Source organism: Trematomus bernacchii, unplaced genomic scaffold (genome assembly GCF_902827165.1).
Source record: "Trematomus bernacchii unplaced genomic scaffold, fTreBer1.1, whole genome shotgun sequence".
Taxonomy (NCBI): domain Eukaryota; kingdom Metazoa; phylum Chordata; class Actinopteri; order Perciformes; family Nototheniidae; genus Trematomus; species Trematomus bernacchii.
The window spans coordinates 3,544,024-3,566,591 of NW_022987607.1; the positions used below are offsets into that span (position 1 = coordinate 3,544,024).

The window sequence follows — 22,568 nt, forward strand, 5'->3', positions numbered from 1 at the left end:
CCTGTTTCCAAAGTGCTGATTCTCTGTCTGTTACTTTAGATGAAAATAAGGAGCCCCTCCCCACGCCCCTCTGAGAGAGATTTGGTTACAAAGAACTCAATGGTGCTCTAGGAGGAGATTCAGGTGATAAGGTGGGGGGGGGGGGTTACCTTGGTTGGTGATTGGCTAATGGTTACACAAGACAAAACATCGTTATGACATCACAAAGTGGCCAAAATCTGATCAGCTCATTTTCAGACAGGTTTTTATAGAAATGGATCAAAAAGAGAGAGAATCTTTGTTCCTGAAACTTTAGAGTCTCTTTCCACAGAGGGGACACATGTTGATGAAGAAGAGACATGAAGAAGAGGGGACACATGTTGATGAAGAAGAGACATGAAGAAGAGGGGACACATGTTGATGAAGAAGAGACATGAAGAAGAGGGGACACATGTTGATGAAGAAGAGACATGAAGAAGAGGGGACACATGTTGATGAAGAAGAGACATGAAGAAGAGGGGACACATGTTGATGTAGAAGAGACATGAAGAAGAGGGGACACATGTTGATGAAGAAGAGACATGAAGAAGAGGGGACACATGTTGATGTAGAAGAGACATGAAGAAGAGGGGACACATGTTGATGTAGAAGAGACATGAAGAAGAGGGGACACATGTTGATGAAGAAGAGACATGAAGAAGAGGGGACACATGTTGATGTAGAAGAGACATGAAGAAGAGGGGACACATGTTGATGAAGAAGAGACATGAAGAAGAGGGGACACATGTTGATGTAGAAGAGACATGAAGAAGAGGGGACACATGTTGATGAAGAAGAGACATGAAGAAGAGGGGACACATGTTGATGTAGAAGAGACATGAAGAAGAGGGGACACATGTTGATGAAGAAGAGACATGAAGAAGAGGGGACACATGTTGATGAAGAAGAGACATGAAGAAGAGGGGACACATGTTGATGTAGAAGAGACATGAAGAAGAGGGGACACATGTTGATGTAGAAGAGACATGAAGAAGAGGGGACACATGTTGATGTAGAAGAGACATGAAGAAGAGGGGACACATGTTGATGTAGAAGAGACATGAAGAAGAGGGGACACATGTTGATGTAGAAGAGACATGAAGAAGAGGGGACACATGTTGATGAAGAAGAGACATGAAGAAGAGGGGACACATGTTGATGTAGAAGAGACATGAAGAAGAGGGGACACATGTTGATGTAGAAGAGACATGAAGAAGAGGGGACACATGTTGATGAAGAAGAGACATGAAGAAGAGGGGACACATGTTGATGAAGAAGAGACATGAAGAAGAGGGGACACATGTTGATGTAGAAAAATTGATTTAGCATAATAGGTGACCTTTAAATGTGGGATGTGGAATGATATAATGCATTGAAGCTCCTACCTGTTGTCCCACTTTTCCCTCTCCTATTGATCCTCTGTCTCCCGGTGACCCCGGTTCTCCTCGTGACCCGGTTTGTCCCTGGGAGAAAGAAAGAAAACAAAGTTAACTCAGATAATATCAGTTCAGCCGTAATGTTTTGGCTAAGAATCCCTGAGAAAAAGTTCAGCGATGCCTTCTGATCCCAGAAATGTCACCTCGGGTTTTAATCAAACGTCTTTCCTTTTTTTACAATCTGCCGTTGACATTTTGGAACCAAGAAGAGAAAACGGTATTGGTGATGAGGGTGAGCGATTTGACACCATCAATCCAGAAAATGCCCCGCTGTCCTTCCTCTCCTTGCCTCTGGACCCCCGCCCCCCCCTCCCCGACATCAAACTCCTCTCAGCAAAGAGAATCAGAGCAGCGGTCACAGTGCAGTGGACATAGAAATTGCTTTTGCTGCTTTCAACAAAAATGAATTGTTTTTTCTCCTCCGTGCCAGAAGAAAGCATTTTTCACGTCAACAAAAAAGCACCTGTGCATGATTAAAAAAAAAAACACTCTTCTAACAACAAACGTCTTGCTAACTTCTGCAATGACATTACCTTTGGTCCTGAAGGTCCTTGAATTCCCTGTGGTCCTGGATCCCCCTGTAACACCACACATGACATAAATCACACTGTTATTACACCTCTTTCTAATAAATAATTACATATATAAAAGTGTGTGTGAGCCGCTGTTGTTCAGTGTGAAAAAGGCCTGGGGGGAGCGCACCTGGCAGCTGTAAAAAAACAAAACAGTGTGTGTTGCTTTAATGTGATCCTGTATGTCTTAACAATGTTCTTCCTGTTTGCCTCGTCAGCAGCACGGCCACATGTCGGGGTGAAAAATGATGAAGAAACATGTCGAGGTGCAGAGTGGAAATGTGCCAACGCAGCCTCTTTTTCCTCCATACAGCTGAACATATTGTGTTTGTGGTTCAGCATGGATTACACGCACAACACGTGTGGAAAAGAGACATTAATGAGGCTTCAACTACTGATGGAAGTGATGGAGATGCATTTCTGTTATCAAATGTGACTTATGAACACCGTGGAAGAAAGCTTTTTTTAACACAGACATCCTTTATTCTAGTGGACATGCAAACGTGTCCAAATATATAATAAAATGCGCACAAAATAATGCCATTTGATGTCATGTTGCAGGATCTATAAGTAGATATGGCACTGATTTCTATTCCAACCTCCAGGCTTTAAAGGAACATCAAAAGGAACAGCTGGTTGTTAAATGAATTTGACTGGACTAAAACCTTTCATCAAGCTGCCACAGTTACATTTTTAGGAACCCATAACTGCCCAACTACTATATTTATTATGAGGGAAATGTGCAATAAAATATATTCTGGGGTCTTAAGTTTTTTAATCTGGTAGGGGCTTTGGACAAGTGTCTAACAGTACCACTATCCACTCTTAGATCACATGAGATATCACACTTATAGTAGTAGTAGGGATTATTATGTTAATTACATTTCCAATTACACTGCATTGATATTCAACCTGCTAAAGTTCAAAGGTGCCACATTTTTCTCCTTGTAGCTTCTTTGACATAAATCATACTATCATACTATATTTAATCTTTGGACACATGGAATACTGTTTTATCTCTAAAGAACTATATATAATAAACAGCATAAACAAAGACTTAATATGTTACAATAAGAAAAAACGTGCTTTTTAGCCAAACGTTTCTCCAAAATGTGTCAAATCGTTTTCATTCAGTATTATTTTATCATAAAAAACGATATATTTGTATACACAAGTCTTGGCTAAAAGCAGAGAACCTTTCCTTTAAATCTTATCATCAAACTAAATAAAGAACACCACGTTACACATGATCCATTATATAACAAAAATGTAGTTTGTTTTTTCTCATAAATCCATTTCACTTTGATCTGTTGGACGTTTCCCTGAAAATGCCACAAACCTTACAAAAATCCTGTCACTGAAAACATGGCTGAACGTTATCCGGCAAAACAAGATGTTTAAGGTTTACTATGTAATAAATAAAATGTGACTGAAGATCAGAATCAGAAACAGAAACAGGTTTATCACCAGGTAGGTTGACACGTACGAGGAATTTGACTTGATGTCATGGTCAATAATTAAAAACACAGACAGAGAAGATATATATTTCTTACGTTTTGTCCCTCTTTCCCTTTCCCTGGGGGTCCGGGGGGTCCGGTCAGTCCGGGGTCTCCGCCTCGGCCAGCAGGTCCGGCCTGTCCCGGTTTACCTGCTTCACCCTGAAGGGAACAGAGAGACGTTATTGTCTGTCGAGGCTACAGGAGGAACATCAGCCGGCGCCTCAGAGGCTCTTTCTATTGGTTTATATCTTTGAAAGCTAATTGTTATCAATGTCTAATACATCTATTGGGAAAATAGGTCAGGACCACAGCATGGAGCAGGAAAACAGATATGTAAATGCTCATTTAATATGGTTATCAACTTCAATTTAAAAAATAATTTAAGTAAATAAGAAACAATGAAGAATTGACAGTTAGTTTTGGGTATATTTGGCTTATAATTGTGCTTAAAATCTGTGTTTTTCTGCTTATTTCAAGAGATTTTTCAACTTTCTTAGCATCCAGATATCTTTCTAATTCAAGAATAAAAGCTCTGTTTTAAGATCCTTTTACTTAAAGGTCACCTATCATGCTATTTTTAGGTAATAGCATAGGTCTCAGATATATCAAAAATATATAAAAAACATGTCTATGAAGTGTTTTGCTCAAAATACCAAACAGATCACCCATTCTAGCCATGCCTCATATCCCTCTATTTCACTTCCTGTTTCTAAAGTGCTGATTTGGGGTATAAAGCTTTAAAAAATAAAAAATTGATTAAAAAAAAGTAGGGGTCTGAGCTCATGCGGGACCCGGCAGCTACTGTCTAAACTAAATGCTGCCGTGATGAAACGCCATATCATGGATTATCAAGGATTCTCTCTGAAACAGTATGGAGCTCAAAGGCTTTCTCTCTTGCCGGTTATACCACAAGGTGAGTTCCTTTTTATTTCCTGCTTCTTCACACACATGCTCTCCAGTACAGGTTAGCTCTGAGTGTTAGCGATGCTAATGTAAACACCGACCATATTACGTCCAAAACAGTCGGGCATTGTTTCTGATAGCAACGTTTCTGATTGGGCCGTGGGTCCACATTTCAGATATTACGTCATATCGGACGCAAATCTGGATCAGCTCCGTTGTTCCCCCGTTTTTAGAGATTTGGGTACGGAGGAAAAGAGAGAGGGTTTTATTTTCTGACGCTGCGTGAGTTCCCTGACACACCGGGGACACACCGGGGACACACCGGGGACACATCTTTATGTATACAAGACATCACAAAGTGACTTTTGCATGATAGGTCCCCTTTAAATGAGGGAAACAACAAATGGTCAAAGAAGAATTGACAGCTTGTTTTGAGTATATTTGGCTTACAACAAGACGTGTATCTCTTTTCTAGCATCCAGATATATTTTATATTTCAAAAACTCGTATAACGTCTTATAATCTCACTGCACAGGGAGTTTATTGCACTTTTAAAAAGGCCTCAGGGCGAAGTAGGAGCTAATCAAATCTGTATCTTCTCAAAATGCATAATTATTCTGGTTTTAACATGGCCTTTTTATTGCAGTGTGTCGTTATGAATCAGTGAGCGATCCACCGCCTGTCGTCCTTACTTTAGTGGAAGAACAGTAACAACACAACGGGAACAAGAACAAAAGATGAAATAGAAAGAACAAAGACAGTAAAAGCAGGGAGAGAGGGTGGGAAAGGTTTCTGAATGTGTGTAGCTGCAGGATGGAAATACATTCTTCTGCTGGAACAATAAAGTGGAGGACACACAAGGTCACTCTCTTTCTCTTCTCAGCTCTCTGAGCCAAACCAATGCACATCATCTGAATACTATCACAATACCAACCAACCAAATATGCACACAGTGTAGAAATGGCAATGAAATTATTCTGACCTGAGCTCCTCCAACAATGCAACATATATAATAAAATACAAAAATAGTGCAAGAAGTCTATATACATGTAAATAGAATATGATGTACAAGAACCGAATATGAAATTAAATAATGTACATTAAAGGTGGGGTAGGTAATTCACTTCAGAAACACTTGTTATATTCCATTGAATGCTCTTAGCATCCTGATAGCAATGAATACATTAAATCAGGGGTCTCAAACTCAAGGCCCGGGGGCCAAATCCGGCCCGCAACTTCATTTTATGTGGCCCCGCAAAAGCTTGCAAAGAATATAATACGTTTATTATACGGTTACATGCCACTTTACAGAAGCAGGTTGCCCATAAACTACATGTCCCACAATGCATCTCGTTTTGTGACATGCGCACTGAAGAGACTTGCAATTACTTGCCCTGGACTTCTGCTTTCAGACGTAGTTAATTACTAAGTTTTTATCCTATCCGATAATAATCCAATTCAGAGGCAATAATCTAATATAATACATTATTTTATATATATATATTATATATTTATATAGTTACAACCGGCCCTTTGAGTGCAACCTTTATGCGAATGTGGCCCGCAATGAAATTGAGTTTGACACCCCTGCATTAAATGCTTTGATCTGTGGAAGCCGTGGTACTGTAAAAAGCACGACCAATCATCTGAGCCGGCCCGGCTAAAATAACTGGATGGCCTACCTGCCTGTCAGCCTTCCATCTGTGCACAAACTTATCTCGTGCCCTCATTGGTCATGTGCGCGTTCGTGTGTGTTGGAGGAGGGGCTCTGTGAGGAAGTCTGAAGGAAGGGGCAGATTTGTTTCGGCTGCGTACTTTCAAATTCTAGCGCACTCGAGCTGGTTTCTCCATTCTTACCTACCCTACCTTTAAGACAAAATTAAATACGGTTTATTGCGGTGATAACTATTTCGATAAATAAGTAGATTGCAAGATGACAAACAAGAATGTTTATCGGGGCACTTAGCAGAGCTCAGGTGTCGGTTCAAACTGTCCCTTAGTCAACAAACACACATACAGTATATCCGGGGTGTCCAAACTACGGCCTGTGGGCCAAATTATAAAAAGTATAATGGAATGCGGTCCACAAATGAAACTTGAGCTTGTCTTGTATTGTACTTCTTAACCCTTGTGTTGTGTTCAAAAGCTGTTACCGGTCATGGTGTTCGCGGGTCAATTTTGACCCATGATTTATCTCAGTCCAAAACACTCATAAGTAATGACTATCATCCAATATTGTTTTAACTACATCATAACTAACTTATTATGCATTCATAACCGTACAATCCTGTTGTAATTTTATTTTATGGCCCCAAAAAACATGACATATTTAAGTAAAGCATGTGATTCAATTCACTCATTATAGTTCCTATAGTGAAGACGGTGGATCATTACGTTATCTGACTATAATAGACTCATATTAGAATACAATCTCCACAAAATAAGTTTTAAATGATTGTTACAGTTGATGAAGGGGGTGGGGAGGGGTGTCTAAAGTCAAAGATGAATCTTGATTGGGCCAAATTTGACGCCGTGTCACCCAAAACAATTCTGCCGAACACCAAATAATACACTTTATTTTTTTAGAGACTTTCAGACTTGGCTTAAATTGTCAAAATGAGTGTTTATATATCTGTTGTGGAGGATATCATGAAGCCTTGTTCCGATCAAAAAACTAAAGCGTAGTTATTATATCATTTTAACTTGAAACGGGTCACGGGAGACCCCAACACAACATGAGGGTTACATATATCTGTAAACATATGTTAAGCAGTGTTCATGTGTTAATAAGCCCACTTTCAGTCAATTCAAGTTGAAAAGACATTCTAACAAATCTAAGTTGATAAGAAAAAAGCCCAATCATTTAATGACATAACAACCTTTAAATATACCCTTCCTATTTCCTCTTATGATAAGCAATCTAAGGCTTCTGTTTTAAGGGATGAGCTGCTAACTAACTAAATGAAACCCTGTAGAAAGCTGTCATGTAGGCTGCAGCATCATTTACTTACATTTGATTAATTTAGCCAACTTATAACTTCACTTATGAGCCAATAAACCTCTAGTGAGCGGCCCAGCCCTTCGAATATGTTTCTGTATGTGGCCCTCGGTGAAAGAAGTGTGTACACCCCTGCAGTATATTTACAATTTACAAATATCCGACTGACCTTGTCTCCTCTCTGTCCGGATGGACCCGGAGGCCCGATGATCCCGGGGATGCCCTGAAGACAGAGAAATGTTTAGTTTAAAGGAGAGACTACAGGGATACATATTTTAAACTACATTATAGATATCACTTAAAAAACTGTCCGAGTCAATTACTTACATTAAGATTAAACATTTTATTGAACAATACCTGAAAATGTCTGTTTAAATGCAAGTGAAGCCTTACTTTCTTGGTTATGTGTTCATTTGAATACATTTTAAGAAGAGATAACTTGAACATTGGATAATGCCATGTTAAAAACTATCATTTTGTTTGGTTAACATGTTAGAAGAAAGTTTATACAGAAGGGCTTTTGATATCATTTGGTATAAATCAGAAAATAGTGAAAACAGTCATTAAAGTAAATGAAATGTTTAAATCATGCTATGAATGATAACCAACCCCTCAGTAACAACCTTCAGAATATAGATAGGAATGGTTTGTGTAAGTGTTACTGAAGTGAAGAGTTAGAAAACGTTACGGTAACACAGAAAACAGCCTTTAAAGTATATATTGTACAATTTGCACGACACTATAGGTGAATAGGGTAAACAAATATACAATTAATAACCCCATAACTTCCACAGTGGATGCCGTACAGGAATGATATTATTTTCTGTATTACAGGTTTACTAAAATGTTATATTAGAATACGCTAATGAGACATCCAATGCTAACTATTTGTAGAGAAATTAAGATACGCAAATAAAGTTAGACAGAAAGAAATAACCTAAATGTGTATTTTGGATGTTTTTTATTCCATGTGTCTGAAAGAATAGGAGAATATTCCGAATCCTCATTGATCAGTGTTTTAAAAAAATAATGGTTTTGTCTGAAGTGTCTGTAAAGATTTAGAAAGACTCACCACATTCCCTGGTAATCCACGAAGACCCGAAGGACCAGCTATACCCGGTGGACCCTGAGAGAAACACATCATATACGAGTTAATAAAACACACTACGTACAGCGTGAAAAAGTGTATTAGATATGAACAGAAAACTCACAGGGTCTCCAACTCGTCCAGTCTCTCCCGTCAGTCCAGTCTCTCCATTAGGACCCTGCAATAAAGAAGTCAAATTAGACGTGTTTTTAATAAATCAGCTGTACAGTAAACTGAGTTACAGGAAGATCAGAAACGTACCGCCAACCCAGCTGGTCCCTTAAAGCCTTGTTCTCCAGGAAGCCCTCCCTGGCCCTTTGGGAGGAAACACACATTTTAATTGAGTGAGACTGTTGTGTACACATTGATATTATTTGTATTACCATAATTGTGATTTAGTTGATGATATCTCTCAGTTATGTGCAGCTTCTTTCCTTGTTTTTTATTTACATACAACTTTGTATGTTTTACTGTTGCACCACCTATCTATCTTTTTTAACATTGGCTTTTATTTCTATTTGAAATGTGTGTGATGTGTTCTGTTCTTATGTCTGTTCCTTTCGGGACTCCACGTGGTCTGTGTTTTGTTTTTATGTTAACCTTACATTTCTGCCTCATGTGGTTATTGTATTCATGTTCCTGTGGTCTTCATTTTAAAGGGGACCTATCATGCTATATTGGAAACATATATTGTAGGGCCATACCTATAGAAAACATGTCTGTGAAGTTTTGTGCTTAAAATCCCAAACAGATCCCCCGTTGTAGCCGTGCCTCATTCTGCTCAAACCCCTCTATTTCAGCTGTTAGAGAAGCGCGGATGTTGGGTCCTTAGCTTGAAAAAAAAGGAGGCGGAGCTAATGCCTGATCAGAATTCTACTGGAGATAAAGTTAAATTCTGCTGTGATAAAACGCCATCCTGTTCTAAACCACATCAAGGATTATTTCTGAAACAGTATGGAGCTCAAATGCTTTTTCTCTCGCAGGGTTATCACAAGGTGCTTTTTAAAACACATGTGCTCTCCAGTACAGGTTAGCTCTGAGTGTTAGCGATGCTAATGTAAACAAAGACGAGATTACGTCCAAAACACGTCAGGCATTGTTTCTGATAGCAACTCTCTGTGGGTCCGCTGCCGATTTTACGTCATATCGGCAGCAAATCTGTATCCGCTCGTTGTACCCCCGTTTTTAAAAGATTTGGGTATGGAGGAAAAGAGAGAGGGTTTTATTTTCCCCGATACACCGGGGACACATATTGATGTATAAAAGACATCAACAAGTGCATTTTGCATGATAGGTCCCCTTTAAGTTTTGTTCTTACTTGTGAAGCACTTTGTGAATTTGATTTCTGTGAAAGGTGCTATAATAAATAAACGTATTATTATTACAATGCGCTTTGGCAATACTATGCTGTTGATATAGTCATGCCAATAAAGCTTGAATTGACTTAATATAAATACGTTTTTTCCACTTATTTTTGTCCAAATATTACAATACATGTGTGGTAAAATAATGATGGGTGAATTAGGGTAGATCAGGGGTGGGGAAATGTTTTTTGATTGTGAGTTCAGTTTAATTTCCACAGCCCAGTTAGTGGAAGACCCCTGAGTCACATTACTGTAGCACGGCTGCCATTCTCTAATCTCTGCTGACACCTAGTGGACACATGTGTGTATTGCTTTGCAAAGAAATAAATTAGCAAGAAATGGAGAGTAAAACTCACCTTAAGTCCTGGGGTCCCTTGCTCCCCTTTCTCTCCTCTCTCTCCAGGCATCCCCTACAAGCAAAAGCAAACAATTCAATTATTAATCTCATAATGATCTGAATACTTTATTCTACCACCACCAGAAGTTCAAATTAAAATGAAGAAGTACAAGAAAACAAGATGGAGAACAGAAGTGATCTTTATGAAACCTTGAGCGGGATCACATCTCAAACCAAATATACATAATTTAAGTGTTACTAAAAACATGTTTTATGTGTAATAAAAGAAGTGTACTCACAGGTTCACCAGGCTCAGGGATTACATTTGCTACCTGTAAGGAAAAGGGTCATCAGTTAGGGCCAATAACACTTTTCAGACATCTGATTTAATACATTTGTTTGCTTATTTTTTTACTTATTATGTCCAAAATAAATGTATATCTGAACAAATATCTAAATAACTGGCTCTATGTCCTTCATCATACTTTGGTAGTGACTTGTCAGTGGGTTAAGATGCACACTGAAAACAGAAAAGTAAAAGATACTCACATTTCCTGGAATCCCAGGTTTTCCACTCGCTCCGACTTCACCCTGAGGCGAGAGACACAACATTCACACTGTCTGCATACTAATGACCTCATTAAAGATCACATGCAGGGCGACCATTACTGAGACAGAAGAAGAACACTCCGTAACCACTAGTGAAACACACACAGATTATTTACCTTGTCTCCTCTGTCTCCTTTTGGTCCGAAAGGTCCAGCCACTCCTCTTTCTCCCTATGAAAGAGAAGCCAACAAATAATTAACAAAAAAGATTTTCCCCTTGGATCAAATTAAATAAAAGTTCTACTGATATCACAGACCCAATTTCAATTTAAATGCAATCTTTTTAAATTGGAGAAGTGCAGAGCAGTGTGTATCAGAGTGTCTTTCAGGGACCAGCCTCTGAGGGTCCCACAGGTTACCGGGCAAATTAGGGAAAAGTTAATTTCACTGGACTTTATTTCACCAGAAAGGTTTTCTGTTGTATAATCAAATAAGAAGGACCTTAAGGAGTTCTCCCCATCCTGTTTTGCAGATATTAAAATGCAACACTCACACCTATATAACACACTACAGGGAAAGGGTAAACCACAATAAGCAGAATAGTCAATTGCAGGACTAAGAAAATATGTGTACATAGTATAAGACAGAATGAGTGTGGATGAATCTGCAGATTGGTTCAAAAGGAGAGCAAACATTTCTATGGAAGTCAGTTTTTTTTTTTGAGTCTCGACAAAGGCCAAATGGGGTCCTGAAACACAACCAGTAAAGGTTGATTTTGGCCTAAAATAAATGCCGGAAATGCCTTTTGCTACTGAAGCAGTTATTGATCACTTGTGGCGCGCGTACCGGCCCTTTAAGAGAAGGGTCCAGCAGTCAAAAACAGTTGAATACACTCAATTAAAACCCTTTTTTGTCTAACATTGTAAACTGCAACCACAAGATCCTTGAGCCTAAAGTCATCGATGTGTAAACACAATATTACTATGATTGGTCCAAACGAATTATCCCCCCTGGTGGAGATTAATTAACATATTTAAACATATTTCTGGTGTTTCTTGATAAACAATCTCACTCACCGGGACGCCTCTGTCTCCTCTCCCTCCAGCCACACCTGACAGACCAGAGGAACCAGACACTCCCTGTGAAACACGACAAAAACACAAATGTAAGGATGACCCATGTTTCATTATCTTACACCAGTGGTTCCCAACCGGGGGTACGGGGACCCCTAGGGGTTCTTCAAGGGATCGCAGGGGGTACGCAGTCATCGCCAAATAAATAAATAACTTTGGTCTTACATGAAATACAGAAAATAACAATGTTTCCTTTCAAATATGACGGAGAAAAGTGACTGTTCAGAGGGGAGGGGTGTTCTCCTAAAAAAAAGACATTATTGGCTTCCTAAATAAGTATGTCTTAACATCATTTTGTTACCTGACAACAAGTGTACATTTCAAGTTTAAATGCATTTGTATTGAATGTGAGTTATACAGGTGATTTTCATTTAGGAGCAGTTGGGTTAAACACGATAACAAATGCTTTAATACACGAAGAAATGTAGTCGAATTATCACAGATGAGTGATGGAGACCAGCTCAAGGGTTACACGAGACAAAAAAGGTTGGGAACCACTGTCTTACACAACATTGTGAAAAGCCAACAGCTGGTAACTCACTCTCTCCCCTGGAGGTCCTCTGGGCCCCGGAGGCCCGCCTTCACCCTAAAGAGGGGACACACGCGCACGTTAAAATGTCAGATTTGCATATGGAAAACACACATGCTATCTCATATGTCTTCAGGGTTTCCGGGTACATCGTGAAGTCAGTACCTTGGATCCGGCCTTTCCTGCAAAACCATCTGCTCCGCGCTCTCCCCTGGGACCCTGCAGAGACATGAGATTACCTTTTAGACGTATACAGAAACCTGTGTCTGCCAGAGACATCAGGTAGCCCCACTATATTACATTTAAATGTCAATGTTCTCTTAAAAAAATCCATGTTTTCACTGACTGAATTGCAATTTGGTCTTGTCTGAATCTTGTAAAAAAAAAAACAGATGCAGGCAGGGATTCAGATGTCTGGAACCTGATTGGCTGACTTCTAATCGTGTTTCTGAGCATTGTATTTGAGTTACACTACAGGTCTAGAATATGTTATAGGTAAGGCAGCTGTTTCCATATTTACAAACTTACGACTTAAAGCTAAGAGACTTCGAAGTCATAAGCCTTAATAACATTGCAGTGCTTCAAGGAATAATAAATGTTATATATATACATTCATATTTGACATCATCTATAAAATTGAACGTGTTAGCAAACTGTTGCCTGTTTACATATCTAGTAGACACATAGCGACATTAGCATCCATTTTAACCCTGTTTTTGATGATATACTGTAAGTCCAATATTCATTAATATGTATGCTTTGTTTTTATTAGCATTTCCAATAATATGTTGCATGAGTTCACTTATTTAACATTGCATTTGTTTCTAGAAATGTTTATTAATGTATTAATTAAAGTTAAATAAACTATCTTTCTTGCTCTTTGTAGCCGACAGTTCAGATCTTCTTTCACTCAAAATGGCTGCAGTTTCATACGTGAATTAGATCAGGGACGTAAAACCAAAACAATGAGCTAAAAGACACAAGAAACATAATAACAAACCGCAGATTTGGGTGATAATCCTTTGAGGTTTCATCGCTGTAGGCAACTCCTTTCACAAGCAGTCATTTAGACAATTGTCTTTTATATAATTTATAGACATTGTTTTGAGTTTTAAAGTGTTACAGCGAGTTTGGTTACTGTGAGCACCAGAGATGTTAAAGTACACACATCCTTTATTCAAGTAGAAGTACACATACTCGTGTTTAAAAACACTCTGGTAAAAGTAGAAGTACTGACTAAACTTCTTTACTCAAGTCAAAGTAAAGAGGCTTTGAAATGTACTTCAGTAAAAAGTACCCATAACTAGCAGCTGTTTAAAGAGTACCTGACCTCCCTTTATATTAATAGAACAATAATGTCATTGTTAGCTAATGAATGTTTCCATGCTGAACAACGGCAACATGACAACGTTTTCATTGGTCCCTCTTCTTTAGAGAAGACCAGGAAATGATGGATACACGGATCGTGTTCAAATCAATAGGCACGCAATGACTCTAAATAATAATGATCACGCCACCAAACACACATTCAAACTAAAGGAACCAGCCTGTTTGGGAAATGTGAGAAGTAGAAAGTACAGGTATTTGAGTTCAACATGTAAGAAGTAGAAAGTACAGGTATTTGTGTTCAACATGTGAGAAGTAGAAAGTACAGGTATTTGGGTTCAACATGTAAGAAGTAGAAAGTACAGGTATTTGTGTTCAACATGTAAGAAGTAGAAAGTACAGGTATTTGTGTTCAACATGTAAGAAGTAGAAAGTACAGGTATTTGTGTTCAACATGTAAGAAGTAGAAAGTACAGGTATTTGTGTTCAACATGTAAGAAGTAGAAAGTACAGGTATTTGGGTTCAACATGTAAGAAGTAGAAAGTACAGGTATTTGTGTTCAACATGTAAGAAGTAGAAAGTACAGGTATTTGGGTTCAACATGTAAGAAGTAGAAAGTACAGGTATTTGTGTTCAACATGTAAGAAGTAGAAAGTACAGGTATTTGTGTTCAACATGTAAGAAGTAGAAAGTACAGGTATTTGTGTTCAACATGTAAGAAGTAGAAAGTACAGGTATTTGGGTTCAACATGTAAGAAGTAGAAAGTACAGGTATTTGTGTTCAACATGTAAGAAGTAGAAAGTACAGGTATTTGGGTTCAACATGTGAGAAGTAGAAAGTACAGGTATTTGGGTTCAACATGTAAGAAGTAGAAAGTACAGGTATTTGTGTTCAACATGTAAGAAGTAGAAAGTACAGGTATTTGTGTTCAAAATATAAGAAGTAGAAAGTACAGGTATTTGTGTTCAACATGTAAGAAGTAGAAAGTACAGGTATTTGTGTTCAAAATATAAGAAGTAGAAAGTACAGGTATTTGTGTTCAACATGTAAGAAGTAGAAAGTACAGGTATTTGTGTTCAAAATGTGAGAAGTAGAAAGTACAGGTATTTGTGTTCAACATGTAAGAAGTAGAAAGTACAGGTATTTGTGTTCAACATGTAAGAAGTAGAAAGTACAGGTATTTGGGTTCAAAATGTAAGAAGTCAAATTAAAAAGTCGTCAGGAAAATAAGTAGTGGAGTAAAGTACTGATACCAGAAGAATGTACTTAAGTACAGTAAAGTATTTGTACTCCACTACTTCCCACCTCTGGTGAGCACGGAGGACATAAAGAACAGAACAGAAATAAAGGAACGTTTTTTCTAAAGGTCACACTGACCGTGGCACCGCCGTTTCCAGGAAGACCGTCCAGTCCGTCTTTACCAGAGAGACCCTTTGAAGATGAGAAAGGTTTGACATTTAGTGACAGAGGAACAACAACAGGGATTAAACACCAAGACTTCAGGTAGCATTCACATCAAATGCTGTTATTTCAGAACAAAAGGCCGACTCACAGACTTCCCTGGCTCCCCGTGTTTGCCTGAAAATCCAATTTCACCAGGTAGACCCTGCATGAAGACAGACAGGTTTAATTCATGATTTATTTGTCAAATGATGATGTTTAAGACGGAGTGTGTCCTCAGAGACTCACAGGAGGTCCAGTCTGCCCTTTGCTTCCTGCTGTCCCAGCTGGACCATGAATACCCTGCAAAAACACAAAGAAAAGGTACAATAATGTAAATAAATCACGTGGTTATGATCAAATCAAATCAAGTTTTATTTATAAAGCACATTTAAAAGCAATTTTTGGTCGAGCCAAAGTGCTGTACATGTAATAAAAACACATTACTACAATCACAATAAAAGACAATAAATTACAACAGATATATATAAAAAAAAACACAGGGAAAAGTCAGGAGTCGTGCTCCGCTCTGACTAGAAGGCCAGGGAGAAGAAGTGAGTTTTAAGAGTAGATTTAAAAACCCCTAGGGTCTGGGCCGACCTCACATGGAGGGGCAGAGTGTTCCAGAGCCTAGGGCCAGCTGCTGCGAAGGTTTTAAGGTTTTAATGAACATACTTATATAACCAGCGGTGAAGTACTCAGATTGTATACTTAAGTAGAAGCAGTAATACTATTTAAACATATTCTGTTACAAGTATAAGTCAGGCATTAAAAATAAAACTACAAAAGTATTGACATAAAAATATATAAATGTAGGTACCAAAATGTTTTGGTATGCCTTATGGCACATTTCAGATATATCATATATTAAATGTATTAAATTATGTATATAAATTACAGTATTATGACGACTGATGCGTAGTTAGTAAATGTGGAGATCATTTTAATAACTTTGCTGATGATTTTAAAATATAATTATATGTCACTGTTTATTCATTAGTTAATTCACATTTAGTTTTCTCTAATAATCTGGATCTGTAAAGTAACTAAAGCCTTTCAAAATGAGGTAAACATTTACAATAAATGACAGTTCAAGTATCTCAAACATCTACTTAATAATTAGGTACATGTGGTTAATTAAATTCTGCCACTGCATATAATGGTTTTTGAAGGTATATATATATATGTACTTTATATATACCGTTATGTATTTATTTATGTACACAACTAGACAGTGTGCATGAAAGCAGCCACTAGAGGGCGGTATTACAGCACCTAAAGGTAAGTGTATTGCTATTTCCTCCAGGGAGCAGTTTGAAATCAACAGGTTGTCCTAATCATTTCCAATCTAGCCTTTTTATATTCCCCCTTATCAAAGCACACGGTGAAGAGACCTTTGAGAGCGAGGTTACTCTGTGGGTCACGTTAAATATGGAGCAATTCAAATACCAAATTAATTCTCCTCCCCGATGTGAAGAACAAGCACGGGCATAACTAAGAGGTCATTATCAACAAGTGTGTTACTCATATGCACATTTATTTTGTCATGAAAGTGAAGTTGTACTCACAGGGATTCCAGGAAGCCCGTCCACGCCAGGCAATCCACCTTCACCTTTCTTGCCCTGAAATACAACATGTATATTCAATTAAAACTACATAGAAATGATGAAAAACATGCAATGGATGAGGTGAGTTGGTTGAAGTAGCTACTGTACATGTTTTCCCTAGTTATTTTATTTGATGAAAAAGAAAATATATATAAAACCCCGAAATATGTTTATTTTTTGTCTCACGCCCATTAGTTTCTATTTTGGTAACAAAGTAGAAAAACCAAGAAAACATACATACAGTATAATAATACATTTCATTTATATAGCACACTTTAAAAACAATGTCATCTCAAGGTGCTTCTAAACGAGAGACAAATTCCCAGATGATTATTTTGAAGTTAAGTGTGTTGAACTCAGCAGTTTTGCTAAACAATTAAAGCATATTTCACGCCCTTTTCTACATAACATATTATCAAACTATCAAATTGTTCAATTTACAAGTAAATGTTATCAGACAAGCAGCTGCAGATAGCCATGTTTTCCATAGTTATTTGATGAGATAACAAAGAACAAATATATAAAACCCCACAATATGTGTTTTCTCTTACGCCCATTGTGGTATTTGTAAACCCAGCATTATGTTACCAAGATAGAAACTCAAAGTGGAAAACCAAGAAAACATGGTACATATAAACGAGACTAATTCCCAGATGATTATTTCTAAGTTAAGTGTGTTCAACTCAACTCAAGGTTAAACTCTCTTTAAATCGTGCATTGTAAAATGATGTATTGTGTTGATTACAATCAGGGCCCAACATGAGGCCCCACGCAAAGTTATATGATGAGGCCCTCTGTTTCGCGAGCGTCAACGGGGGGGGGGGGGGTGCTATTGAAGCCTCGCAGCGGCTGATTGCACGCAGTCTGCATGATCGGCCTGTCGGGAGGGACGGCCCTGATTACAATATAGAAATGACGAGCAGAAAGACAGACAGGGACAGTTCAACTGAACATTTAATATACGCTATAAACTACAAATAGTAAGAAATAAAGTTCATTTTCTGGAATAAAGTAGTTAATATTTACAACAATGAACTTTGTGCACACTATATTCTTTTGTTGGATTCCCATATAACAAGTCCTGGCCCTTGCTCTTGAATTATTTACTGAATTCGGCAGCTCACTTTCAGGCTGGAGGTGAATAGACGGCGGCGACACACACCACTGAGGAGAGAGTGGCTCAATCTATACCAACTCAACCATGAAGCCCACTCCATCAGCAGTGGAGACCACCCTATTATCACTGCTCTCAGACTGCTCCCCCCCCCCCACACTCACTGAGGTATAACAACTCCACACCTGCAGAAAATAGGTCACCATTTGTTGTAATGGTTTCACTTAGAGAGCCTCTCATGGGGCTGTAAATGCTCCAGTGGGACCGCCAATAAAATGTTATTAGGAAGCTGCACAGAGATATCGTGAAGACTGAAACCAATGTGACCGCTCTAGGTATGATAAGCTATATTAAGGACAACGTGTAGTTTGTAGTGGGGTGAGACGATTAAAACATGTAATCACAATAATGATCTGTGATTAATCATGATGAAAGAAGTTTTACATCTTGTATTGACTTGTATTTTGGGGAGAGATAAATCAAACTACAGTACATGTGTGGTGTTTGATTAAAGATATGCAGAGGGTTTTTAACTTCATAATAACATCTCAGCAAAGTTTTATTGATTTTTCAAACTATTAAGCATGAAGTACGGTAATCTCCCGACACTTAGCTGAAGCATGGACAAAGCCGCTGTCAGAGAGAGTTGCTGTAATTCCTCTAGTAGTATTCATATAGTGATCACCCTCTGTGTAATGTGCGCTACAAATATACTCATTTGGTAGTATTGATGTTGTGATCACCCAGTGTATAATGTGCTCTAGACAGGGTATTTTATCTCTGCTGCTATCATTCTGTTCCTACAGCTGTGACCCTGTCAACTTTAAGGAAAAGTCTAAAAAATTACTTCCCTCCTGTTTTCAACGCCTAAAGAACGAGTGCAGGACATTTAGTCATGGATCAGGTGTGCAGCGACAACCAGGGGCTGCTTATTGATGAGCAGTGGTCTCCAGTCAGTGCAGCTTGTGCAGATTCCTACCCTTTCTCTGCCTTTCCAAAAGCCAATTAAGGGTACAAATCCACGCTGAAATGACTGGCGGAAGTTGAGGTAAGAGGCAGACAGTAATATAATTAATTTGTTTTGTTGAAATCCTGAATGTCCTCTTCCAGTATCAGAGTCCACATGATAACAAAGGTATCCCAACTGTAGCTGTGAACATGACAGGATGTATGATTACCTAGAAGAGCATCAGGACTGTTTGAGGCATATGATAGCTATGTGATTAACATGATGATTCAGCCTCTATGGAGATAGACATATGACAAGCATGCTCATTTCTGACGTGGAGCTAATCTGAAGTAAACATTGAATACTGCTTTCTATTCCTCCATCTTGTGACTGTGTAACTCCCTCTCTTGGATATCAGCATGTGAAGGACACTGTTCAGGAACTAGTTGATGCTCTGTATGTGATGACTACTTCCATTCTGGAGAGGATCAGAGATACATGGATCCTGAGATTGAAGCTCAAGCCGGGGACCAGTGATTATTAACATTTAAGTATTCAGAAAAAGTCAGATTTTTTTTTATTTTTTAGAAAAAGTCTTGATTTTTGAGAAAAAGTCAGAATTTTGAGATTTTGAGAAAAATACCATCAAATTCTCTTTTTTTGTTTTGACTACTTCCATTCTGGAGAGGATCACAAATACATGGATCCTGAGATTGAAGCTCAAGCCGGGGACGAGTGATTATTACACATTTTATTCAGAGTAGTATTCATAAAAAGTAATAATTTTGATAAAAAAGTCAGAATTTTTCGATAGTCAGAATTTTGATAAAAAGTCAGAATTTTGATAAAAAGTCAGAATTTTGAGATTTTGATAAAAAGTCAGAATTTTTCTCATCATTCTTGAGAGGATAATAAATACATGGATCCTGAGATTGAAGCTCAAGCCGGGGACGAGTGAGATTTTCGTCCCACGTAGATGTTTCTACGTGCTTAGGTTTCCAGATGGATCCCCAGCGTTGACATTGACAGCTCTTATATTCTGGTTGTAGAAAAGTATGTTACTGAGTTTGAGTCCAGAGGGGCTGCCCAGCTGAGCAGCTGCTAATGTTGAATGTAACATATTGCTGATGAGAAGCTAATTGCTCCCGATAGAGACAAGAGGTCACAATATTTTTAATGTTTTGGAAGAACAAATCATGCAGAACCGCTGTGCCTGTTTTAATTACACACCAGTGTGATGGGACCAGAGAGAGGGGAAATAATACCAGAGACAAGGGTCTGCAGATAATTCTACAACCACTGATAACAGCTACAGTTTCAGCTCTCATTATTATGAGGAATAAACATCGGCTTTCTTCATTCCCACTGGAATAAGATAAGTGTAGTTAAGGGACTACATGCATTTCTGATTACTGCAGATTACTGTTTTGTTTTACATGGGTTCTCTAAAAGGCAAAGTCATTTCATTTAAGTCAAAACTCGATGGACTAGAGCAACTAATAGCAGATACACTGACTACAACAATGCATGCAATGTGCTTTATGACTGTCTTTCTGTCATTGCCCCACATTGATGGAGAACCTTTACGGCAAGTGAGAAGAAAACAAGCCCAAAACCACAATTTGCATTCACGTCATTGTTAAGAAAAGTCAAATTGAGATAAAATGTATCACCTCAACTGGCTTCTTAGAGTTTCTCTACAAATGATCGTTTTGAGATTCAACCATTGCAAGGTTTGTTTTCTCGTGACTACAAAAATACTTGTTGTTTAACGATGGTTCTACTTTCTCATGATTTCAAAGAAAGTTGTGAAGCCAACCTGTCTGTCCTCCCATTAGGTGTTTAAATAGTGAAATGACACTGAGAAGTGATGAATAAAATAAATTTCTCACCCTCAGACCGAACTCTCCAGGGGTCCCGGTTTGCCCCGTTATCCCGGGAGAACCCTGAGGAATAAAACATTCAGCTTCAGTTCAAACGGCACGTTGATGTCTTCATGAGCTGCTCAGCACCGCATCAGAACAGCTGGATTTCTCAACAACAAAATACCCCAAAATCAGCAGGAAAAAGGAAGTCATAAATCCTGATCCTTACCTGAGGCCCCTGGGGACCCTCGGGCCCTTGAGGACCAGGAGGACCAGCTTCTCCCTAAAACACATCAAATACACGAGTATGTGTTAGTATGTATTATATTAAGTTATACTTTATTCTAAGTAGAAGTCATTCGTGTGAGATGCCACTGAAATTGGAGGAGCGTGAATTTGAGGAGGGTGCAAATATCAAACATAAGTTAACATAAATAAAACATGCAAGTTTTAACAAATAATAATAATAACAACATAAGAGTTACTGTAAGATCAGCAAATGACCGGTAGGATTTTTTTATTTTATTTAACAATAAAATGCTAAATAATCAAAGAAAGGTAAATCCACGGTAAAAGGTAAATAGATTTGAATCAGATGGCTTAAGAAACACTATTATTAACCCGTTAATAATGCGGTAATATTCCTAATAAACAGTTGTTATTCTACTTTATCATACTATAAGGTACAGCAGACATTGAATTTTCACTGTCCTGTGATTAAACAAGTTGAACTACTTCTTTATTGAACATTACTCACCTTGTCACCCCGTAAGCCTTCTCTCTGAACCTGAAATAATGAAGATGAAAATAAATACCAAATATTCAACCATTGAGATTCATTGTGCTACATTCATTTAATTATTGTGCAAAAACTGAGGCCACAGTTAAAAAAACTAGCAACCCTTATCTCTAATTAATTACTTTTCAATTAATTGCTTTCTATATAAAATAAATAAAATATATCAAAAAACAAGTTTGGAAAAAAATAGAGATCCATTACATTTCCAGCAAAATTAGTTTTATGAATAAATTATTACAATTGCTATAATTTAACTTATCAGTTAATTGACTAATTGTTTATCTTCTCCTGTCTGGAGAACAGTACCATTGTGCCTAGAGTTCATTAACAAGGTCAAAAGGTCAATCTTCTACATGGTTAAACGGTTAATTTGAGTGGATTTAGTCAAAAACGCTAAAAATAAAATGGCTATTTCATGTCTCTTTTTTTTTTTTTTTTTAAAGGGTTGTAAATATCTCCAAGCTCTTCACTCCAATCATGTTTTTCATCCCTAAACAAGCCTGTAATGTTTTGATCCTTTTGGTGTATTTTTGGCACTCACCACATCCCCAGGTAATCCGGGAAGGCCTCTCTCCCCCTGTGACGTAGTTCAAAGAAAGAAAGATGAAAACCCCGTCATTAGAATCAAGAGACTGTCAGGATAAAAGCACCTCGAGGTAATGACACTGCAACGACCATCATTCATCAGATGACTGGTTATTGTTCTATTAAAGGTCACCTATCATGCTATTTTTAGGCAATAGCATGGGTCTCAGATATATACAAATATATAAAAAACATGTCTATGAAGTGTTTTGCTCAAAATACCAAACAGATCACCCATTCTAGCCATGCCTCATATCCCTCTATTTCACTTCCTGTTTCAAAAGTGCTGATTTGGGTATAAAGCTTTAAAAAAATAAAAAAGGAGGGGTCTGAGCTCATGCGGGACCCGGCAGCTACTGTCTAAACTAAATGCTGCCGTGATGAAACGCCATATCATGGATTATCAAGGATTGTCTCTGAAACAGTATGGAGCTCAAAGGCTTTCTCTCTTGCCGGT

The 22,568-nt window shown here is 38.1% G+C and overlaps 1 protein-coding gene across 2 annotated transcripts in view; it reads right to left on the minus strand.

Annotated features, from left to right (window-relative positions):
• Window positions 1–22,568, minus strand: part of col22a1 (collagen, type XXII, alpha 1) — an 82,831-nt gene that overhangs the window by 26,807 nt on the left and 33,456 nt on the right. For both annotated transcript variants that reach the window (XM_034130992.1, XM_034130993.1), the window contains 22 exons: window positions 22,068–22,103; window positions 21,485–21,514; window positions 20,957–21,010; window positions 20,755–20,808; window positions 16,761–16,814; window positions 15,442–15,495; window positions 15,305–15,358; window positions 15,130–15,183; window positions 12,590–12,643; window positions 12,437–12,481; window positions 11,839–11,901; window positions 10,940–10,993; window positions 10,764–10,805; window positions 10,514–10,546; window positions 10,234–10,287; window positions 8,775–8,828; window positions 8,638–8,691; window positions 8,499–8,552; window positions 7,596–7,649; window positions 3,580–3,684; window positions 1,988–2,032; window positions 1,404–1,481 (listed from right to left, as the gene is read on the minus strand). In XM_034130992.1, coding sequence (XP_033986883.1) covers window positions 1,404–1,481; window positions 1,988–2,032; window positions 3,580–3,684; window positions 7,596–7,649; window positions 8,499–8,552; window positions 8,638–8,691; window positions 8,775–8,828; window positions 10,234–10,287; window positions 10,514–10,546; window positions 10,764–10,805; window positions 10,940–10,993; window positions 11,839–11,901; window positions 12,437–12,481; window positions 12,590–12,643; window positions 15,130–15,183; window positions 15,305–15,358; window positions 15,442–15,495; window positions 16,761–16,814; window positions 20,755–20,808; window positions 20,957–21,010; window positions 21,485–21,514; window positions 22,068–22,103 — 1,179 coding nt within the window. The remainder of the gene's footprint in view (window positions 1–1,403; window positions 1,482–1,987; window positions 2,033–3,579; window positions 3,685–7,595; window positions 7,650–8,498; window positions 8,553–8,637; window positions 8,692–8,774; window positions 8,829–10,233; window positions 10,288–10,513; window positions 10,547–10,763; window positions 10,806–10,939; window positions 10,994–11,838; window positions 11,902–12,436; window positions 12,482–12,589; window positions 12,644–15,129; window positions 15,184–15,304; window positions 15,359–15,441; window positions 15,496–16,760; window positions 16,815–20,754; window positions 20,809–20,956; window positions 21,011–21,484; window positions 21,515–22,067; window positions 22,104–22,568) is intronic.